The 19004-nt window shown below is 40.2% G+C and overlaps 1 protein-coding gene across 2 annotated transcripts in view; it reads left to right on the top strand.

Annotated features, from left to right (window-relative positions):
- GPATCH2L (G-patch domain containing 2 like) overlaps positions 1-19004 on the top strand; it is a 56407-nt gene that overhangs the window by 12780 nt on the left and 24623 nt on the right. Inside the window, exons 3-8 of one of the 2 annotated variants that reach the window (XM_033107664.1) lie at positions 2217-2281; positions 6770-6946; positions 8692-8771; positions 12066-12133; positions 13433-13487; positions 15389-15474. In XM_033107664.1, coding sequence (XP_032963555.1) covers positions 2217-2281; positions 6770-6946; positions 8692-8771; positions 12066-12133; positions 13433-13487; positions 15389-15474 — 531 coding nt within the window. Of the gene's footprint in view, positions 1-2216; positions 2282-6769; positions 6947-8691; positions 8772-12065; positions 12134-13338; positions 13379-13432; positions 13488-15388; positions 15475-19004 lie in introns of both variants that reach the window. The other variant, XM_033107665.1, reaches the window with a different exon arrangement.

The raw sequence follows: 19004 nt of genomic DNA, 5'->3' as shown, positions 1-19004 counted from the left end.
CTTTCAGGAACAGTGAATCTCCTTAAACACTGTTGACAAAAATAGAATATGTGCAGTGACAGGAAGGTTTTAGGTTACCAATACCTTTTTTGATCCAGCAGATTTCTTTGAGCTTGTCCCCTTTATTTATATGAGGAGAGAATGTAATCCATGCAAAAAAGGATCAAGAAAGCACCGGAACTTGTAGTGCTTACCAGTGGCTGGAAATGAATGGGGAAAAGAATTGATGAGTTTGTAATAAAGCAACAGTTTTAATTTTTTAATTGGAGATACTCAGAGGGGATCATAAATATTGCAGAGTAGAACTTGTAGTACATCTAGAGCAGGGGTCAGCAAACTTCCTCTGTAAAGAGCCAGATAGTAAATATTTTAAGGCTTTGTGGGCTATATGTTCTCTCTTGCAACCACGCAACTTTGCAGTTGTGGTATGAAAGAAGATATAGATGGTATATAAATGAAAGAGTGTGGCTGTCTTCCAGTAAAACTTTATTTATTGACACTGAAATTTGAATATCCACATGTCACAAAATATTCTTTTGATTCCCCCCCCCCACCCCCCATGGATTTAAAATGGAATAAAAACCATTCTTAACTCACGCCATGCAAAAATAGGTGACTGGCTATTGTTTGTTGACCCCTACCTAAATCAGTTAGTGTTAACTTCTAACCAGTAAAAACTATCACACGATGGTGCAGTAGAATATCTGTTCCATGGCCTAATGTGCTTTCTAAGCCCTTCTTCATCTCAAGAGGAGTTAAACAATATTTTAACATTTGCTTTATCTTTAAGGCAAGATGAGAATGATAAAGTAGTAATATGAGAGGATGTGTAGTAACTCAGTGGAATTAGATCACTGATAGTCTTAGAAATTTGCTAAAAATACTAAAACAAAAAACCATTAAGTTCAGGAGGTACGGTTCTTTGAACTCAGAAGTTGGAAGAATGCAGTACTTGGTGACCTGTCTTCTGAATTTAACTGCAGAGCTCTTTGAAGATTCTAAATGCAACAGAATCCAGTGGTACAGTTTTGTACATTTCTACAATGACACCTTTGAATGTTCCCATTTATAAGTACAGAAGAAAATACAGTGAAATAACCTTTAAAGAAATTGGGTATATTTTATTGGCTCTTGCTGTAACAAGTCTCTTGGATCTATTCAGAGACAAGCTTAAGTGAGGAAAGCATTTCTACCTGATTTAACCAGCATTTATAGGATTTAATGTTGGCAAGGTATTTGAAAATGTGGCAAAGTATAAAATATTTTCAGATTTTTGATCCAGAAATGTAGACTAGGTGTTTGCTAAGCCTCTTCCTTATGCAGCATGGTGAGAATGTTTCTTGCTTTGGTTGCTTCTATCATCTAGAGCAGGTGAAAAACAAATTGACCAGCTTGGAACGAGGCATTCCCAATGAAAGAAACAGCTAATAATGTAAAGAATAGAGAAATTTTTCTTTGAACCAGATAAATAAATTTGATGAAGATTAAGTGAAAGAACTGCAGTCTCAGAAGAGGCAGAATCCATTGTTAGCAGTAGCTCAGAAAATGAAGCTTATTGGTCAGAATTCTATGGGGCAAAAGTTTTATTTCAATGAGTTCAAATGGAGTTTGTTTTTATGGTTTTATATTTAATCTTAATTTCCTTTTCAAAAATGAATTTTGTTATATTCACTTGGTATCAAGGAAGACATTAAATTTAGAAAATATAACTTGCATACTGACACTTTTTTTTCTGTTTATGAATTTTTGTTTTCTGCTTTACGAATGGGGGAAAAATTTGAGAAACACTAGATGTCTTAAAGTTGGATAGCTTCATTTGAAACTGATAGTTGACAATATTTAAAACTAAAATTTGTTGGTAAATTTGTAAATTTATGTTGTTTAATATACCAAGCCAGGTTGAGATTACTTCTATGAGCCTTAATAAATAACTTTCTACTGCTAAACTAACACAATGACTTCAGATGTTTTGAGTACTTTGAAATATAAATGAAAGGTTTTGAATTCTCCTCCTCTTACATTTCTTTTATCTTGGGGGGAAAATAAACTTTCCCCTATGACTTAGCCATGAAATTTACATTTCTGATTGGTTAGTGAAATTAGGGAAACTTGGGATCTTCTCATTTGAAGACCAAGAGAAGAGTGGACAGTGCTTTGTTTTTGTTTTTAACTGGAACTGATGTGTTCTCACGTTTTACTCTTTATTTTGTTTTCAGTGAAACCAGCAGTGTGTGTAGCAGCAGTGACACAGGGCTCTTCACAAATGATGAAGGCCGGCAAGGTAATGTGGATCCCAGCTTCGGGAAGTCGGTTCAGTGTTTCCGGGATGGTTGTGATGATTATAGGAGTGGCTCACTGCGAATATGATGGTTGTCTCTGGCCGTGGTTCTCCACTTCAGGGCGTATACCAGCCGGCTGGGAACTGCTACCACTGCTCATTTCTGAGCTCCCGAGCTGGCCCCTGGAATCTGCATGGTTCACAGGCACCTGTGGGGATTTTTATGCAGGTAGTTCAGACTCGGAGAGTCACTGATCCAGGGGTTATGTTGTCAAGGATGGGACTTTGGGAAGTTGCTTTGTATTAGCACCAAAAAAATCCTTATGTATTAATTACTCTCTTTTTTTGGAGGTTAAGACATTCTTATTTTTACATAGGGAGAATTTATTTTTGCAACCTTACTTATAAATGACTCTAGCATTCTGGGTAAACATATAGAAAACATCTTTCTAAAGTTAAAACTCCTGAAGTTTAGCATAGAGCCCTGGGAATAAGGCTGGTGTATGTTAATTATCAGTTCTTTAGTTTTACTACCTAAACAGGAATTTGAAACTTTGTTCTTGTCCTGTGTACTTGCTCAGGGCCACACCAATTACGTACCAGTAAGAATTTCATGTAGCTCCTTTGGACTGTAGTTTTCTTACTTTAAATAAGGGATTTGTAGAGCTCAAAAGTCCCTGCTCCCATGATTTTTCTCCCAGAGGTAAGTGATTGACGGACAGAGTCATGGTGGCTACATGTCTAGGTTGATTCAATAGGCTCCCTAGTAACTCAGGATCTTGGGACGGTGAGACCCAGGATCCAAGGCCTGATTTTGGAGAGAGACCATGGGGAGGGTGTCTCGGCCATGCCTCAGAGTTACGGGCCTGGATGGAGTTGTTAAGCTTCCTGCTGTATGGAGGTTGGGAGTACATATCTATCCCTTTCTGATTCTGAGGGAGCTCGGGGTCATTAGAGGTTGTGTGTGTGTTTACTCCCAGGTAGGCTCTAGCCATGGTCTGGATTCTCTTACCTCATACCAGGCAAATCTGGTTGTCTTTCCATGAATGAACTGGTGCATACTGTTCAGAATGATAATATTTGCTCTTTTTCTTTGCTTTTACTACAGTGCTATGAAGTGTCATAATGGACTTCTTAAAGGTTATGAGGCATAATTATACAGAGGTGTAAGAAAGTGTGGACCTGTTACGACGGATTAAGTTTTGGGCCTTTGGAAAACCTTTCCACTGATAAGGAATCCTTGGTTTCCTTGGAAGATTGTGGAATATTCTATAGCCCCAGCTTTCCTCTTTGTGTCTCTCTCCACTTCATATGTTCTGGTGATATTTTAGATGCTTAGAGGTCTCAGCACAAAGCTGTGTTATTTCCTGCTTCCACGTCTCTTTGTTTATGCTGACCTCTGCCTGAAATCCCATCCTCTTCTTTCCTGGAGTGCCAGGGCATATCTGTGGATAACATCTGGTCATATCCAGGTCATATCTATGGGTGACATCAGTGGGTTTTCTTGCCCTCCATTTCTTGTTGGGTTTGGCCAATGGTAGGCATCAGCAAAAGAACAGAGGGAGGGAGGGGAGTGAGATTGGTGTAATAGTCAGTTTTAATTATGATAATACTGTTGAACAACCCCAAATTGTCAGTGGTTTCCACATTTATTTCTTGCTATGGGGCTAGGGCTTAGCTGTGATGCAGCTGATCTGGGCTCAGCTGGTGTCCAGCCTTCAAGCTAGGTTTGTATCTATTCTGGGTACTAGGCTAAAGGAGCAGTGGCTATATGTGGCATGGATGTGTCATGGCAGAGGACGTGAATGCCAAGTGACCAAGCCAGACCCTGCATGAATATTTAAAGCTTTTACTTGGACCACATCTGCTAATGTCCTACTACTACCTAAGGCAAGTCGTATGACTAAGCTCAGTGAGATAAGGAATTGTGCTCTGTGGAATCCCACGGCCACGGGCATGGATGTATCCTTTTGCTGCACCCATATTATAGAGGTAGCGAAGAGGTGGAAACAGTAATGCAGTCCCCATGTTGGATTACAGCGCTCCCTGGTTCCCTTTCTGTTGGGCTGCTTGTTGGCTGTGGCTGTGTCCCTCTGCTGAAGGCCACCGCTCCTGTTGGGCAGCCTTCAATAACTGCAGTTCTTACTCTGGGCTCTCATAACCATGCTTTCCCCTTGCCACGTCACATCTAGTAATGGGGAAGACCCCCATTGTGCTGGCTCCAGGGTGCTTCACCATCCCTCATTGGTTTCGTAATACTGTCTACATTTTGTAAATAGTTGCTCATTAAAGTCTTAGTTATCCCGTGTCTGACAATGTGCATGTGTTTCCTAACGGGATTCTGACTGATAACTCCGTGCGGGCATCGTCTCCTACAGCTCTTACTCTTTTCCTTCCCTGTACTTACTGCTTTCTTAGCACTTAACCATATCACATTATTTGTAGATGTGTGTCTTTTCTGTTGAAGCTATGAAAGGCAGGAATTTTTTTTATTTTTTATTTTTTGTAATCACAATAAGTAGCACATTGGCTGGCCTATAGTGAGCTATTAATAAATGATTATTGGGAAGCCCAGTTAAGGGGGAAATTCTCCTTTTTCCCCCTCAAACAGAACTGTACATAGAACCTCAAATCATGAAATAGCTAAACCTATTTTGGTTAAAGCAAGATCCCAGAGGAGCAGGACATCAGTAGCCTGATGTACTCAGCCTCTTCCTTATTCTCTGGCATCACTCTTTTGAGGAGGTCCTGCATCAGGCATCCTAGTGAATGAACCCAGGTTGAAGACTACTGGTCGGGATGACCTCACAAAGTTCCTTCCGGTTCAGCGAGTCCCTTTTCATATTATCAGAAATCTTGAGTGAATGCTTGAGAACCAAAAAATATTCCGTTATAGTTTGCCATTTGTCCTCAGAATACATGATCTAGCTAAATATATTGTTTTAATAAATGGCCTAAGGGATGCGTGTGAATAAGAAAGGAACTCATATATTGAAGCACAGAGAAACTAATCATTGTTAGTTCTGACGCCTATCTTTAATTCATCTGTGTGCGTGGTTTGATGAGATGCTTTTAGAATAGGGGTTCTCAAATTGTCCCCAGACCAGTTTAGCATCACTAGGGAACTTGTTAGAAATGCAAATTTTTGGTTCTGCCCAGACCAGAATCAGAAACTCTGTGGGGAGAGCCCAGCAGTCTGTTTCACAGCCCCCCCTTGTCCTTCTGATCCACACTAAAGGGTGCGAACCACAGTTTCAGAGAAACAGCTGTGAGTGGTATGTTTTTATAAGGGAACACTTTGAGTAACTTCTTTAGTGGCAATATCTGCTGCTATTCACCAGTGTACAGCTTTCATTTCTCCTTTTAGTGATCTCCACGGTTATCATTAATAGTAAGAGGTATTACTATCCTGGGTGTTAGTGGCCCGTGAATCTTGGTGGAATTGGCGTCTCCTGAGCAGCTTCCCTGGGATCCAGTATACACTAGAGAATGAATGCATTATGAATTCTTTAGATATTCTTATAATAATTTTCTGCATCCTTGCTATTTTGAAAGGGGGGGTGGGTGGCAGACCTAAAGTTATCTGTTTTACTCTTTGTTGGCAGGAATAAACTCTTGGAAACTGAGATGTTACCACTGTAGCCAATAGAAAGGAGTCTGAATCGAGAGTATGGATATGTGGGTCTAGTCTTGACTTTGTCATTACTGAAGAGTATGGCCTTGGGCAAATGGTATAACTTCTTGACAAGCCTTGGGGGAATATATTATTTGTCTCTGTGGTTATTTTTTTCCTGGTAGCTTGGATTGCTAATGTCAAGATGATTTTCTGTTCCATTAATGAGATACCAAGGAAAAAACGAGGTTATGGGTATACATTCTTTATTCACCTGTTATGAGAAATGCAAATATAGCAAGAAATCCCTCAGAAAAAGCTAGTTTTAAATTGAGAAACATTTGTGGGCTTTGAATCAAGTTCATTTATACTGTGGGCTTTGCATCAAGTTCATTTATACTGTTGAGAAGGGTACATGAAAGACAGTTTATTTTCGTGGTAAAGGATTTGAAATGAGTTAGGCTTTGAGTTCAGATCCTAGCTCATCATTTACTATCTTGACCTGCACTTCTTTGGGCTTTAGTTGCTGCGTTTGTAAGTTGGAGTTTGTAAGGTTTGGAAGAGATAACATATTTACAGATTTTTAGCATGGATCCTGGTAGGTGGTAAAGGCTTAGTAGGTTAGTAAATGGTAGCTTTATTAGTTTTTACTGTTAAAAACAGTCCAGCATAACACATTATGACATTTATGTGCAACTAGTTTGATATCCCAGTTTTCATTATAATATGGATCAAGAAGAAGGTTCAAAATAATTTTTTGTACATTGACTTTATTTGAAAAGCATAATTAAACTGATAGCACGAGAAGTCGTCCTCATATTTGGTTTTTGATACAGCATGTTAAAATTCCAGCTTATGAAACAATATCTTTACTTTAGGGGATGATGAGCAGAGTGATTGGTTCTATGAAGGAGAATGTGTTCCAGGATTCACTGTCCCAAATCTCCTGCCCAAGTGGGCTCCTGATCATTGCTCTGAAGTAGAAAGAATGGATTCTGGACTGGATAAACTTTCAGATTCCACATTCCTTTTACCTTCTCGGCCAGCTCAACGAGGTGAGTTCTAAGGAGCCCAGAATACACTCCACACTTCTATGGCTATCTCTGGTGAGAATCGCCTCGTGCTGTACGTACTCCTCCCTCTAAGCACACTTTGGCGCTCTGAATTTTGGATAGTCCAGGGATTTTTCTAGAGGACTCAAGGGTGAGTGTCAAAGCATGAGGTTCTCTCCAGTCTTACCTAAATCAATCCTTGGACACTCTTGGGATATATATTAACAGGACATTCCTTCAGCTTGCCATTGCCACTTGTGCCAGATTTAGGAAGTCTAGCAGCGTTTCACAGCTGTTTACCCAGCTGTGAAGCTGGTGGGCTGTTGAGTGCTCACTGGAAGCCTGAAGTATTGGATCTTGGAAGAGAACAGATTTTAGTACATTCGCATTCACATACAAGATATAATGTCATTTTTTGAATGGGTGTCAAAATATTCTTTAAATTTTTTTTAATTAAAATTTATTAGGGTGACAATAGTTAGTAAAATTACATAGGTTTCAAGTGTACAATTCTGTAATACATCATCTATATATCACACATATTGTGTGCTCACCACCCAGAGTCAGTGCTCCTTCCATCACCATATATTTGACCCCGTTTACCTTCTATCACCCTTAAATTGTTTATTTTAAGCATATTCCTATTATGGACTTCCACACAAATACATAACCCTTCCTTTTGCTTTTCCTTCAATTATGATGTAGCAAGGTAGGGTGGAAAGAGCCTGAGACAGGGAGAAGGATATGTGGTAAACGCTCTGGGACTACCTCTCTGTCTACCTCTCTGTCTACCTCTCTGTGACTGTGACAGTCCTTTCATTTCTTTGGGATGTCAGAGTCATTTAAGATACTGTGGCATTAAACAAAACTGTTTCAGAGGTTTCTTTTAGCTCTATAAATTTATTCTCGGATTCCTAGTAATCAATAATGGGACCAGTTAGTTTTCATGCATTTGTTGTGCATCTGTTGTGATCACAATTGCAGTAAGAGCTCTAAACTCCTATTCTATAGCATTTTGTTGAATTTGGGGGATGGAAAGGCCATCTCAAAGAAATTGGTTCTTAGTAATGACTACTCTCTGGCTGAGGCACGTTGTTTGTTGCCGTAATAACATTCATCGAACATTTCAATGACCATTTCTAAAAGTTCTTTATGGACCCCTTAAAATATTCATACACACAAATAAGCAAGAAGTGGAAGAAGAAGAAACTTAAAATGGCCTGTAATCCCATATCCAGAGACACTGTCATTGATAACATTTCGGTGTGGTTCTTCCAGTTGTCTTTTTTATGTGTAGAACACACCTAGCAGTTAGGAAAATGGGATTATATTACATATGCTATTTTACCATTACTTCATGAATTAGAATGTTTTCGAGTAATAATAACTAGCATTTAACTTACAATTAGAAATTGTTGATAGCGCCTTATATTTGTGTCATTGTTTTTCCTTCAGTTTATAAAGTACCTTCCATGTGCTATTTCATTGGGTTTCATAGCACCCCCTTAAGCCAGGACTGAGCAAGTGGTAGCCCTCTTTTGTCGAAAATGTCTAGGTCAAAGATAAACGACACACCTAAGATCATACTGCTGGTGGCAGAGACATGGGAATTTGAAACCCTTGACAAATAGCATAGTGATACTCGTTTAAGAGTCAGTCTGGTAACATCCTGGGGATGGTTTGGGGGTGGGGAGCCTTGTGGTGTTAATGTATTTTCCGCGTTCAGTTACTGAACTTCTTTTTTTTAGGGTACCATGCTCGCTTGAATCGTCTGCCTGGAGCTGCAGCTCGATGCCTCAGAAAGGGGCGAAGAAGGCTTGTTGGGAAGGTGATAGCTCTCACTATTTACTAGGCTCAGTGGGAGGATAGTCCTTCCTGTGGGATTTGCGTACCCTCTTGATACTCAAAGGTGCTCCAGAACTCTCTGGAGTTATTAAGCCAATTGGAATATTTTGCGACTTCACAAGAGTGAACATTATGTAGTATATGAATGGACATACATATAAAAGATGAAGCTTAATTCGTACAGAAGTTCTGACAAAGCAAACACTGTCATGACAGTATCTATTGTCTGTAAATCTACAGGCTTGATCTCTGTTTTTGTTTTTTTTCTCTGATCTGATGTTATGTAAGTTAAATACTCTTGGCTTCTTTATGATGCCTTCTGAATTCATGAATGCTTCCTCTATCCCAACTTTGGTGTTTTATTCTAGAATTCATTAAAAAAAACAAAACTGGAAAAAAAACAAACCTGTTATCAAACTTCAAAACTTCTCGTTGGCCATGAGGGAGGAATATCTACGACTTATGCAGTTCTGCCGTTGCCAGGGCCTGTGCTACACACTCAGTTCATTTAACCCTCCCAAAAACCTTGTAAAAAAAGGTGATATTCCCCGTTAGCAGGTGAGGAAAACATGGGTTCAAAAAAGTTCAGTAACGTCTGATGTTATCCAGACAGAAGTGGCAGAGTATAGAGTTGAACCCAAATTTGACTTCTCTTTATTCTTTCTTTATTTAAATTTTAAAAATTACTTTATTTACTTTTTACTTTAGCTTTGAGATTGAAAATAGGTGAAGATTGGGGCTTATACCCAGTCAGAGAAAATGGTGGTGGGCAAAGAGTAAGGAAGGGAGAGTCATTTTAGATCATTAATTTGTTTGTCTACTCCATATGCATTCAGAATGCCGGCTCTGTGGCAGGCTCTGTGCCCAGCCAGGGATGGAGTGATTAGAGCCCCGTTCTGGCTGCCCTCAGAGAGCTACTATTTTATAGTTTCATCAAGGAACAGTTTTTTGACATTTTAGCCGTGCAGAAGAAACGAAGCTGTTTATTTCCACATGAACTCAGATTCTTTTTAGTATCTTTAAATTCAATTTCAATTTCTAATGAGAAAGACATTTGATTTTTGGAAGAATGATACTTCTTTTGGATCACTCAATGTACTGACAATAAAAAGGTGCTTTTGCTATTCTGGGTGCTTGTTCTTGACAGCCAGCAGGTACATGGGATGGAGGGAGCACACAGGGTAGAAGGAAGCAGGGGTTGGGAATGAGAAGCAGAAAGATGAGGTTTTTCTCTTTATTCGTTAGGATCGACAGATAATGTTCTCCCTGCCACCTACCTCACTTTGTTTCAGCTCCTGTGAAATAAGAGCCTTCCTGCTCCAGGGAGGTAAATCGCTTCATCTGGTAGGCTCCCTGTAAGGAAGGAAACTAGGGCCTATTGGACGTCTCTAAGGATTTCAGATGAATAGAATAATATTTACTTGTTTAATTCATCTTCATCACCTTAAGGGGATATTTGTCATTTCTAGCAGAGGTCACTGTTTTGCCCCCATTCTTCTCTCTCCCCATCTCTCTTCTCTTTTTCTAAATTGTAATCATAAATAATGAGTTTCATTCACAGCTCCCTGCCAGCGAGCTGCTAATTACGCAAAGTACTGCTTGTAATTTACACAGTAATAAACTGTAAATTTAAACATTACGGCACTTTAACTTAATTTTTCTGCTGTAACAAATAGCTCATTTTTCACCCATCTTTTCCCTTGGCCCCGCTACCATGGCTGCATCTGTGACCAGGAGGCACAGGCGTAAGGGATGAAGAATATGAAGAATATAATATGTGAAACCTTTTTATTTGGCTCCACTCTTGCCCAGAATCTGACCTCAAATTAATTTTTCGATAGCCAGTTCTGCTAAAATGTGTATCTTAAGGTTTAAGCTAATCATACATGTAGATGAATACAGATAATAATATTTGCTCAGAAACCAATGTATTTGAGTAACAGGTTTGACGTTCTTGACATTCATGCCCATAACTTAATGCTTGCTCATCTTAACACTTACTCATATATGCATAACTCTTACTCATGTACTGTTGGGGTGCTTCCCCAGGAACTGCGGTAGATACTCATTATAAATGTGCTCAAGTGAAATGAAGGGTGAGTGCCTTCTGCCATTTTCCAGCTTTGTGGAGATGACTGGTTTCTGAATTGCTTGTGGTGTTATGGGTAAGACTTCATATTACAACCCTGAGAACCCCCAATTTAAGAACCAGTTTATACAGACTTCTGTTTTTATTTTCAGAGATGATGTTTACCAGACAAAATACAGGGTGACAATTTTTGCAAGTTATAAACGTCCTTTGATGTGTATACATTTAGTCGGCAGATATTTAGGTGTTTGTTACCAGTGAGCACTTGGTAAATGTCCCATTATGAAGGCTGTTGGGGCTCTAATCATGACTCCAGGGAGCTTGATGTGCTGGTCTGTTAAAAAGTGGCTGCTGTTGGATTTTTTTTTTTTTTTTTAAGATTTTTATTGGGGAAGGGGAACAGGAATTTATTGGGGAACAGTGTGTACTTCCAGGCCTTTTTTCCAAGTCAAGTTGTCCTTTCAATCTTAGTTGTGGAGGGTGCCGTTCAGCTTCAAGTTGTTGTCCTTTCAGTCTTAGTTGTGGAGGGCGTAGCTCAGCTCCAGGTCCAGTTGCCGTTGCTAGTTGCAGGGGGCGCAGCCCACCATCCCTTGCGGGAGTCGAACTGGCAACCTTGTGGTTGAGAGCCCACGCTCCAACCAACTGAGCCATCCGGGAGCTCAGGGGCAGCTCAGCTCAAGGTGCCGTGTTCAATCTTAGTTGCAGGGGGTAGAGCCCACCATCCCTTGCGGGACTCGAGGAATTGAACTGTCAGCCTTGTGGTTGAGAGCCCACTGGCCCATGTGGGAATCGAACCGGCAGCCTTCTGAGTTAGGAGCATGGAGCTCCAACCACCTGAGCCACTGGGCCGGCCGGATTTTTTTTTAAAGTGTTTTTATTTCTATATACTTGAATAACTCTAGGAAATATTACTATGTTAAAGTACTGTATAGAGTGAACAGTATTTATAATGAATCCTTTTTGGCACACTAGAGAAAAATAAGTTTAGGATAACAAGAAATACTTTTAAGATAGAGTCTCATAAAAAGGAATATAATTGCTGTTGGATTTGCAGATTGACATTTGACATGCGCCTTTGAGGTTGCTGGCGCAGTAATGGGAAAGTGAGCTTGATGACAGATTGTGCTTGGTGTGTTTGTTTCTGTGCTTGGATGACACACTCTTGTCTTCTCTTCCTTGTCTTTTCAGGAGACCAACATAAGTACTTTGGGTGCTGAGAGGATAGGCCACATCATTAGTGACTCTCGGCAGAAAGAGTAAGTGCTTTTGGATTTACTGTCTCTTCTAGTCTGTTCCTTGGAGAAGGAGGTAGGAGGGAAGTTTTATGAAGGAACCCACAAATCCAACTTTAGAGCTGAAAGAGGGGATCTTAAAGATTTGTACTTTATAACAGTTAAAATGGCTAATACTCTAAACCCGTGAAAGTGATTTTTTATTCCTTTCTAGACTAGTTTTCATTTCTTTGCTTTTTATACCTATAGGTGGTGCATTACAAAAGTAGCCTCCAATAAGGATGTCATATCTTTTTTTTTCTTTCCCCTTTTTCCACCCTCCGGTTCAAGCCGTTGTTTCTCAGTCTAGTTGTGTAGGACACAGCTCCCTGGCCCATGCTGGTATTATGAGCCTTGTGCTCCGCACCCCGGCTGAGGCAGTTGGTCGTCAGAAGCCCACGGCAGCCCGAGTGCTGTTGTTCACAATCTTAGCTGTAGAGGGTGCAGCTCACTGGCCCATGTGGGAATCAAATCGGCAACCTTGGCGTTAGGAGCACGTGCTCCAACCACCTGAGCCACCGGGCTGGCCCAGGATGGAAATATCTTAAACTCATTTCTCTGTCTCTCAAAATTATTTTTGTTCAAAATGGGTGATTGCCTCTATATTTTGTTGTATTCTCTTCCCATTTTCAGACCTCTATATAGAGAAATATCTTTTTGTCCTCACTACTCTTATGAGTACAACTAAAAAGCCTGCATGTAGCTGTTGGAAAATCATTCCACTCTTTCTTGTGACAGCCCCAACTCCTAACATGGTTGGCTCTTTGATGTCGCCTGTACACGTCATCATCAGTACCCAGTTATGATTCTATACCTGTCCAGCTTGGTCGAATTTTTAATTTACCAAATAGGCAAAATGTATGTGTAGTTTATGCCCTTGTTGAATTGGGGATCCTGTTGTCACTGCACAGCTGAGAGTGCATTGGTGTCACACCATAATCTTGGGTTTATTTTTAGAGTGTCTAGTCTTTTACATTCCATTACAAGGCTTTTTTCTTTGAAGAGTTATTTTCTGCAATAAAGTTCACACACATTTAACATCTCTATCCTTTTCTCCTTCAATTCCATCTTTTTCCTGTTTCTTTCTTTGTCTTCACTTCATTATCCCAAAATGTTTTTATCTTCTCTCTATGATTTTTCTGTCACTTCTTTTACCATTTTCTTTCCTGTTATTCTCTCCCTCTCTTTAGTTTCTGGTTACCATCAGCTGGGAAAAGAGAACGAAATCAGGTAAGATCTTTTCTTTGTCATCTTTATTTTATCATTTGGTTTCCTTTTCTTTAGAAAGAATAAAGCGTTGGCTTCTGATTTTCCTCACATTTCTGCTTGTGCACATGAGGTAAGGTTTCTGTTCCCTGTGTTATTCTGATTTTCTTGGAGGACTGTTTTCCAAGAAGATTCGATATTCACTGATAAGAACTTGTTGTTAGGATCAGCTGTGATCTTTAGTTTATTACTTGTAACACTTATTTCATAGGAATCCCATTTTTATTTTAGTTTTGAACTTTGCAGTAAGAAATCCGAATGAACTTCAGCTGCTATGGTTTAAACATCAGAATCCTGTGCTGAGAAGTTCAATGTTGAAGCCTAAATGTATTAAGCAGAAGAGGGTAGAGTTGCTTTGGGTGACAGTGGGGTCGAGGCCTTAGAGCCTTGCACTCTTAGTCTTGTCCCCAGCTGCCCCCTGAGGGAGCCCTTGGTACATCTTGTTATTTGCTGGGTGTTTTAAAATTACTGACAATGGCTATGTTCCTTTATGTTTGAAGCTTTTGATTTTTGGGGGGAGAGAGTTTGCTTTATCTTGGTGATTAGTTATAAAATAGACGTAATCATTATATCAAACTTGTTTCATAGAAATATAGTAAGGACAAGACTGAGTAATAATAATTAATATAAAAATATTAAGTAAATAGTGCAGGTGGTGGGCAGATAAGGAAAAAGTTGTTAAGGGGTATGTGAGAGACTGCAGTTTGGGGAACTCCAAGCTAGATGCTAAATCATATTTGCATCAGAGGATTTAAAGGCAGAAGGGGACCTTTGGGACTCACCCTGTCCAGGTCGGTTATTTACAGATGAGATTTAAACAAATTGTCCAGAGTCATAGAGCTCTTAGAACTGGGACTGGAACCTCTGACATAGAGAAAGGTTCTGTAGTTTGTATTCTTTTAAGTTCTTTTGAAATTACCATTCAGAGTAATTTTGGGGGAGGTTTATTTATTGTGGAGAAAGTCCAAAGACAGCTAGCAAACATAAAATGAGGTACTTTTATGTATAGTATCCCATTTGATCCTCACAACCACCTTTGAGGTAACAAATGTTTCATAGGAGAGAAACTGAAGTTACTTCATAAACTGAAAGTGATGTTTCATTTAGCCCTCATAATAATCCTGTAAAATAGGTAAGACAGTGAGACATCCATTTCACAGGTGAGGATAGTAAAACTCAAAGGGATTATGTAGTTTTTAATATAGGCAACTCAGCGGTAGACTGGAACTAGACGTTAGCTTTCTAATTCTTACTCTAGTTTTGTTTGCACCACACTATGCTGCTGGTATGTGGTAACCACTAGAAACATTTGCAAGGATAAGGAAATGGAAAGGTAATTTCATGCTCATCTTCTTGGGAACAAGGACAGATAATCAGTAGGCATAAGTTCCTATTACGTCAGTTATAAAGTCCCCCTGACCCTTGAACAACACGGGTCACGTATGCACAGATTGAAAAAAAATAAATACTATAAATGTATTTTCTTTATGATTTTCTTGATAAAATTTTCTCTTTTCTAGCTTACTTTCTTGTAGAAATACAGTATATAATACATATAACATACAAAATATGTGTTAAACTACTGTTTATGTTACCGGTAAGGCTTCCAGTCAACAGTAGGCTATTAGTAGTTAAGTTTTTGGGAGTCAAAAGTTATACGTGGGTTTTTGACGGAGCCAGAGGTTCCGCGTTGTTCAAGGGTCAACTATTCTATCTTTTGCCATTGAAGTAATTATTGTGTATTAGAAGTTTTTGAAAATTGTTGTTGACCAAAGAATAGTCTTTTTCTGAGGTGTGGTAGGTGAGATAATGCTACATTCATAGGTACACTCTTGGATGTGCATAATTTTATTGAGTGGTGTCTGTGGTATAGCAAGAGTTAAACAAAGGGGCAAAGTAAATAGCAGGCTACCCTTTACGGTCAGGTCTGCGTCATGTGTAAACCTGCTAAAATCACCTGTTTTATTCTTGCAGTTTAATCCCCTTTCTCCTCTTTACTCCCTGGATGTTCTTGCGGATGCTTCTCACCGACGATGCTCACCTGCGCACTGCTCTGCCAGGTAATTGTCTCCGGGTGGCTGTTTTCTCCCAGGCAATACCAGTTTCCTTTCTCATCACACTTTTTAAATTATAAAGTATGTTTATGTATAGCATCCAATTTAATCTTTACAGCAACCTTTAGAGGTCGTTGGACATTTTACAGATGCAGAAGCTGAGGCAGAGTGGCGAGGTCTCTTTCCTGTGGTCATGTGTCTAGTATGTGATTTAAGTTTCAACTGTGACCTGAGTCTTCTGCCTCATATTTCATATTTCTTCTGCTACAAACCCATCTTCAAAGCACATTATTAATGGTCCTTGCCATGACCTGCAAAACTCTGCATACAATCTGACTTCTGCCTGCAAGTCTAAACTCCTTGCATAAACTTCCTCACTGGGGGAGACATCCAGCTGCACTAGGGAACTCCATTTTGTTCTTCAAAAATAGCCACCCTTTCCTGCCTCTGAACCATCACATGTGTTCCCTTTGCCTGGACTGCCATCTTAGAGCAGTTCCTTCTCATGTCAGCTTGGGCCACCTCTGCAGGGAGGACCTCTCATACCATCCTAATCTAAAGGGGCCACCTCTACCACTCCTGCTTGTTATCTATTTCTTTTTCTTAGAGCTTTTATCATAGTCTGTAGTAACTTTGTTTATTGGGGCTTTTTCCTCCCCTACTTTTCCCCCACTATCTCTTTCACTAGAATATAGACTTCAAAGTGCAGGGACGTTGCCTTGTTCCCTGATACCTCCCCAGCACCTACCACAGGGCCTGGCACTTACTAGGGATTTAGTATTTACCGAGTGTGCCAACATAATGCCAAACAAATGTATACAAGTGGACACTTTGGTCAACGTTGCTCAAGCAGTAGTTCGCCAGAATCAGAGGTGTCTGGACGCTGATGGTAACCACTTGGAGCATCTCTTGTAATTGCAGAAGTCACACGTGACTTGTATTCATCTTTTGTTATCGCTATATATTGCATATTACCATTTTAATACAGTTTTCCTTTCTTAAAATGTGTATACATTTTTTTTTGGCACTCTGTATTTGTCAGAAAGAATCCTGTGCCTACATAGCAGAGTGAATTTAGTGCCTCTCAATGTAAATTCTCTTGTTAGGTGACATATGAAGTAATGGTTTTAATTGTAGCACCCCTACATAACAACCCTAGTTGTTATGTACAAAAGAGCAGCTAATAGACTGAACCATAGAACTTTATTATTTCTAGTGGCACAAAGAATTTCTTTCTGAGGTTCTGATTTTTTTCTTTCTATTATGTTCTTAAAATCGATATATTCATAGATTTGGGGTACAGGCTGCACAAAGAAGTTACTCTTTCATGGATATAATGAGAACTTCCACTATGGGCTATAACAACAAATTGCGCCATAACCTGCTGTCAAACCTTCTACTCAAGTAGTATGTTAATGGAGAAAGTCTTTTGAAAAGAGAGCCCATCACAAATGATGTCGCTATGAAAGTCGAAAATTGTGAGATGATGATAAACTACTGTAAGGCCTTTTCTTCAGTAGCATGTGATTTATTCATCATTCATGAATTCAACATTTGCTGACTCCCTACTATGTGCCAGGCTTTGTTTAGGTATTGCCCCTAAGGAGCTCACATTCTCATGGGAAAGTCAGGTGTAGAAATGGACAGTTATGATATGGAGTGATAAGTTATAAGAGCACAAAGGTGTGCCCCAGAATGATAAGAAGTGCAGAGGAGGGGTCGTAACTCAGAGGCTCGGGGAGGCCTTCTTAGAGGAGGTGGTGTTCAGCCATCTTGGAAGACGCAAGATATCAATCCATAGGAAAGCAGTCCTTCAGCTTTTTGTCTTAATACCAAATAAAATAATGGCACTGTACACCTTCGGGAAGACTGGAAATAGCAGTGTATCATGCCCGATGCTGAAGGTGGATTATTTGTCTGCCTTCCTTTACCTCTGCTACCTGGAGCTGTGCTCTGCTGAGATTGCTATCCGTGCTTTTATCAGGTTTCCTGTTGCCTTTAAAGCCTCCTCCTGGCTGGAGTGGGTGTCGGCTTCTTGTTTCTCTGTGTGTCTCATTATCCACCTCATTATCTTCATTCTCTTGCTGGCAGTGCTTGTGGCTAGACTTGGAAACATGGGGAAGTCTAGGCTGTGCTTCTGGTGCCCTCAGCTCTGGGGAAATACGACTTAGTGCTTTAGACCATTGCCAAGAGCAAGGCGAGAGAATGTAGACGATTATAGCGGATCCTTGCCCTCCTAGACATCCTTCCCAGGGGAGCGATGCAAAGCGGGTTGCCGCACGGCGGTTCTGTGCGGTCGGGGGAGAAAATTTGTAAACTTACACTTATTTATATTTTCTTATCCTTAAATTATTTTTTGTTTTAAATTGTACATATATTAGTCTAGCAGCACATATTTTAGTTTTATGTGCATGTATTACATATATAGGGAGTGTTTGCTCAAATTTTTTGCTCATGAGGGTGCACAATCAGTAGTTTGGTAATCACTCATCTGTGGGAAGTGATCAGCACAAGTGACCTCTGTGCAGTTTTTAGAAAATGTGGGTGATGAAACACTGAGCCCCTGGGACTCCTCTCATTTCTTGGAAATAGTGGGGTCCCTGCTTAGCAAACGGTCTGTGGAGAAGGAGCAGTCAGCTTTGGTGTGGCCAGCTGACGAGAGTGGATTCAGAACTAGCTGGTGAGCTTTATAAAGAGTGGACCATTTGAACCCAGCCTGGCGCCGACGAAGGAGAATGTTAGAGTGGTGGTGGTAGGGAAGAGGCAGGTGAATGGCTGTATTAAAAACTGTTTCGAATGGAAATTTTACTTTTTCTTGTTCCATTTTATCTGTCATAGGAAAAGATTTCTTTCAAAGCATCGGGGCAGCGTTGGGAATTTCACACCCATCATTAGAACGATTTGTGTGTGTGTGGTGACTATGTTATCATTAGTGGTATAATTTTATTTTGCGAAGAGAGAAGTGTTTCCTGTTTTATCACAGCTTTCCCCAAGGAGGGCTGGTGTATTAATTTGCTGTATTGCCTCCTGGCTGTTCCCAGGCTGTTTTTCCTCTTCATCATGGAATTTTTAATGGCCCTAGTGCCTCTTGGGAAGCATGTGAGGAAGAGTTCCTCGGGGAGTGCTTTTCTTTTTTCACATGCCTATAATTACTCTCCTTTAAGAGCACAAAGAGTTTGATAATCATGCCTGAACTGTGAAGGTTTCCTCCTGTCAGGGTATTGAGCAGAGGCTGCTTCCTGCCTGGGCCTGGCCAGTTCCACAGAACCACACGCTCACCTGCCTGAGAGAGGACCCTTACCTGCCTCCTCATTGCTAGGGCCTTATTCAGCTCTGGTTCTCAGCGTGAGGCCGGGGGTCGCCGGGGCCACGAGTGACCTCACCGTACACGCTTGTTTAGTATTTCACTGCTATAAACAAAGAAATAATGGGACTGTGATCCTAAGAGATCATTTTATTGATGTATCATTTTAATACAGCCCAGATGGCAGGTGCGTGGATGGGAGAGGGAGTCTTTGTGGTGTGTGCCACCTAAT

Source organism: Rhinolophus ferrumequinum, chromosome 6 (genome assembly GCF_004115265.2).
Source record: "Rhinolophus ferrumequinum isolate MPI-CBG mRhiFer1 chromosome 6, mRhiFer1_v1.p, whole genome shotgun sequence".
Lineage (NCBI taxonomy): Eukaryota > Metazoa > Chordata > Mammalia > Chiroptera > Rhinolophidae > Rhinolophus > Rhinolophus ferrumequinum.
Note: the sequence above shows the minus strand (reverse complement) of the source record. Positions and strands in the feature narration are given on the sequence as shown.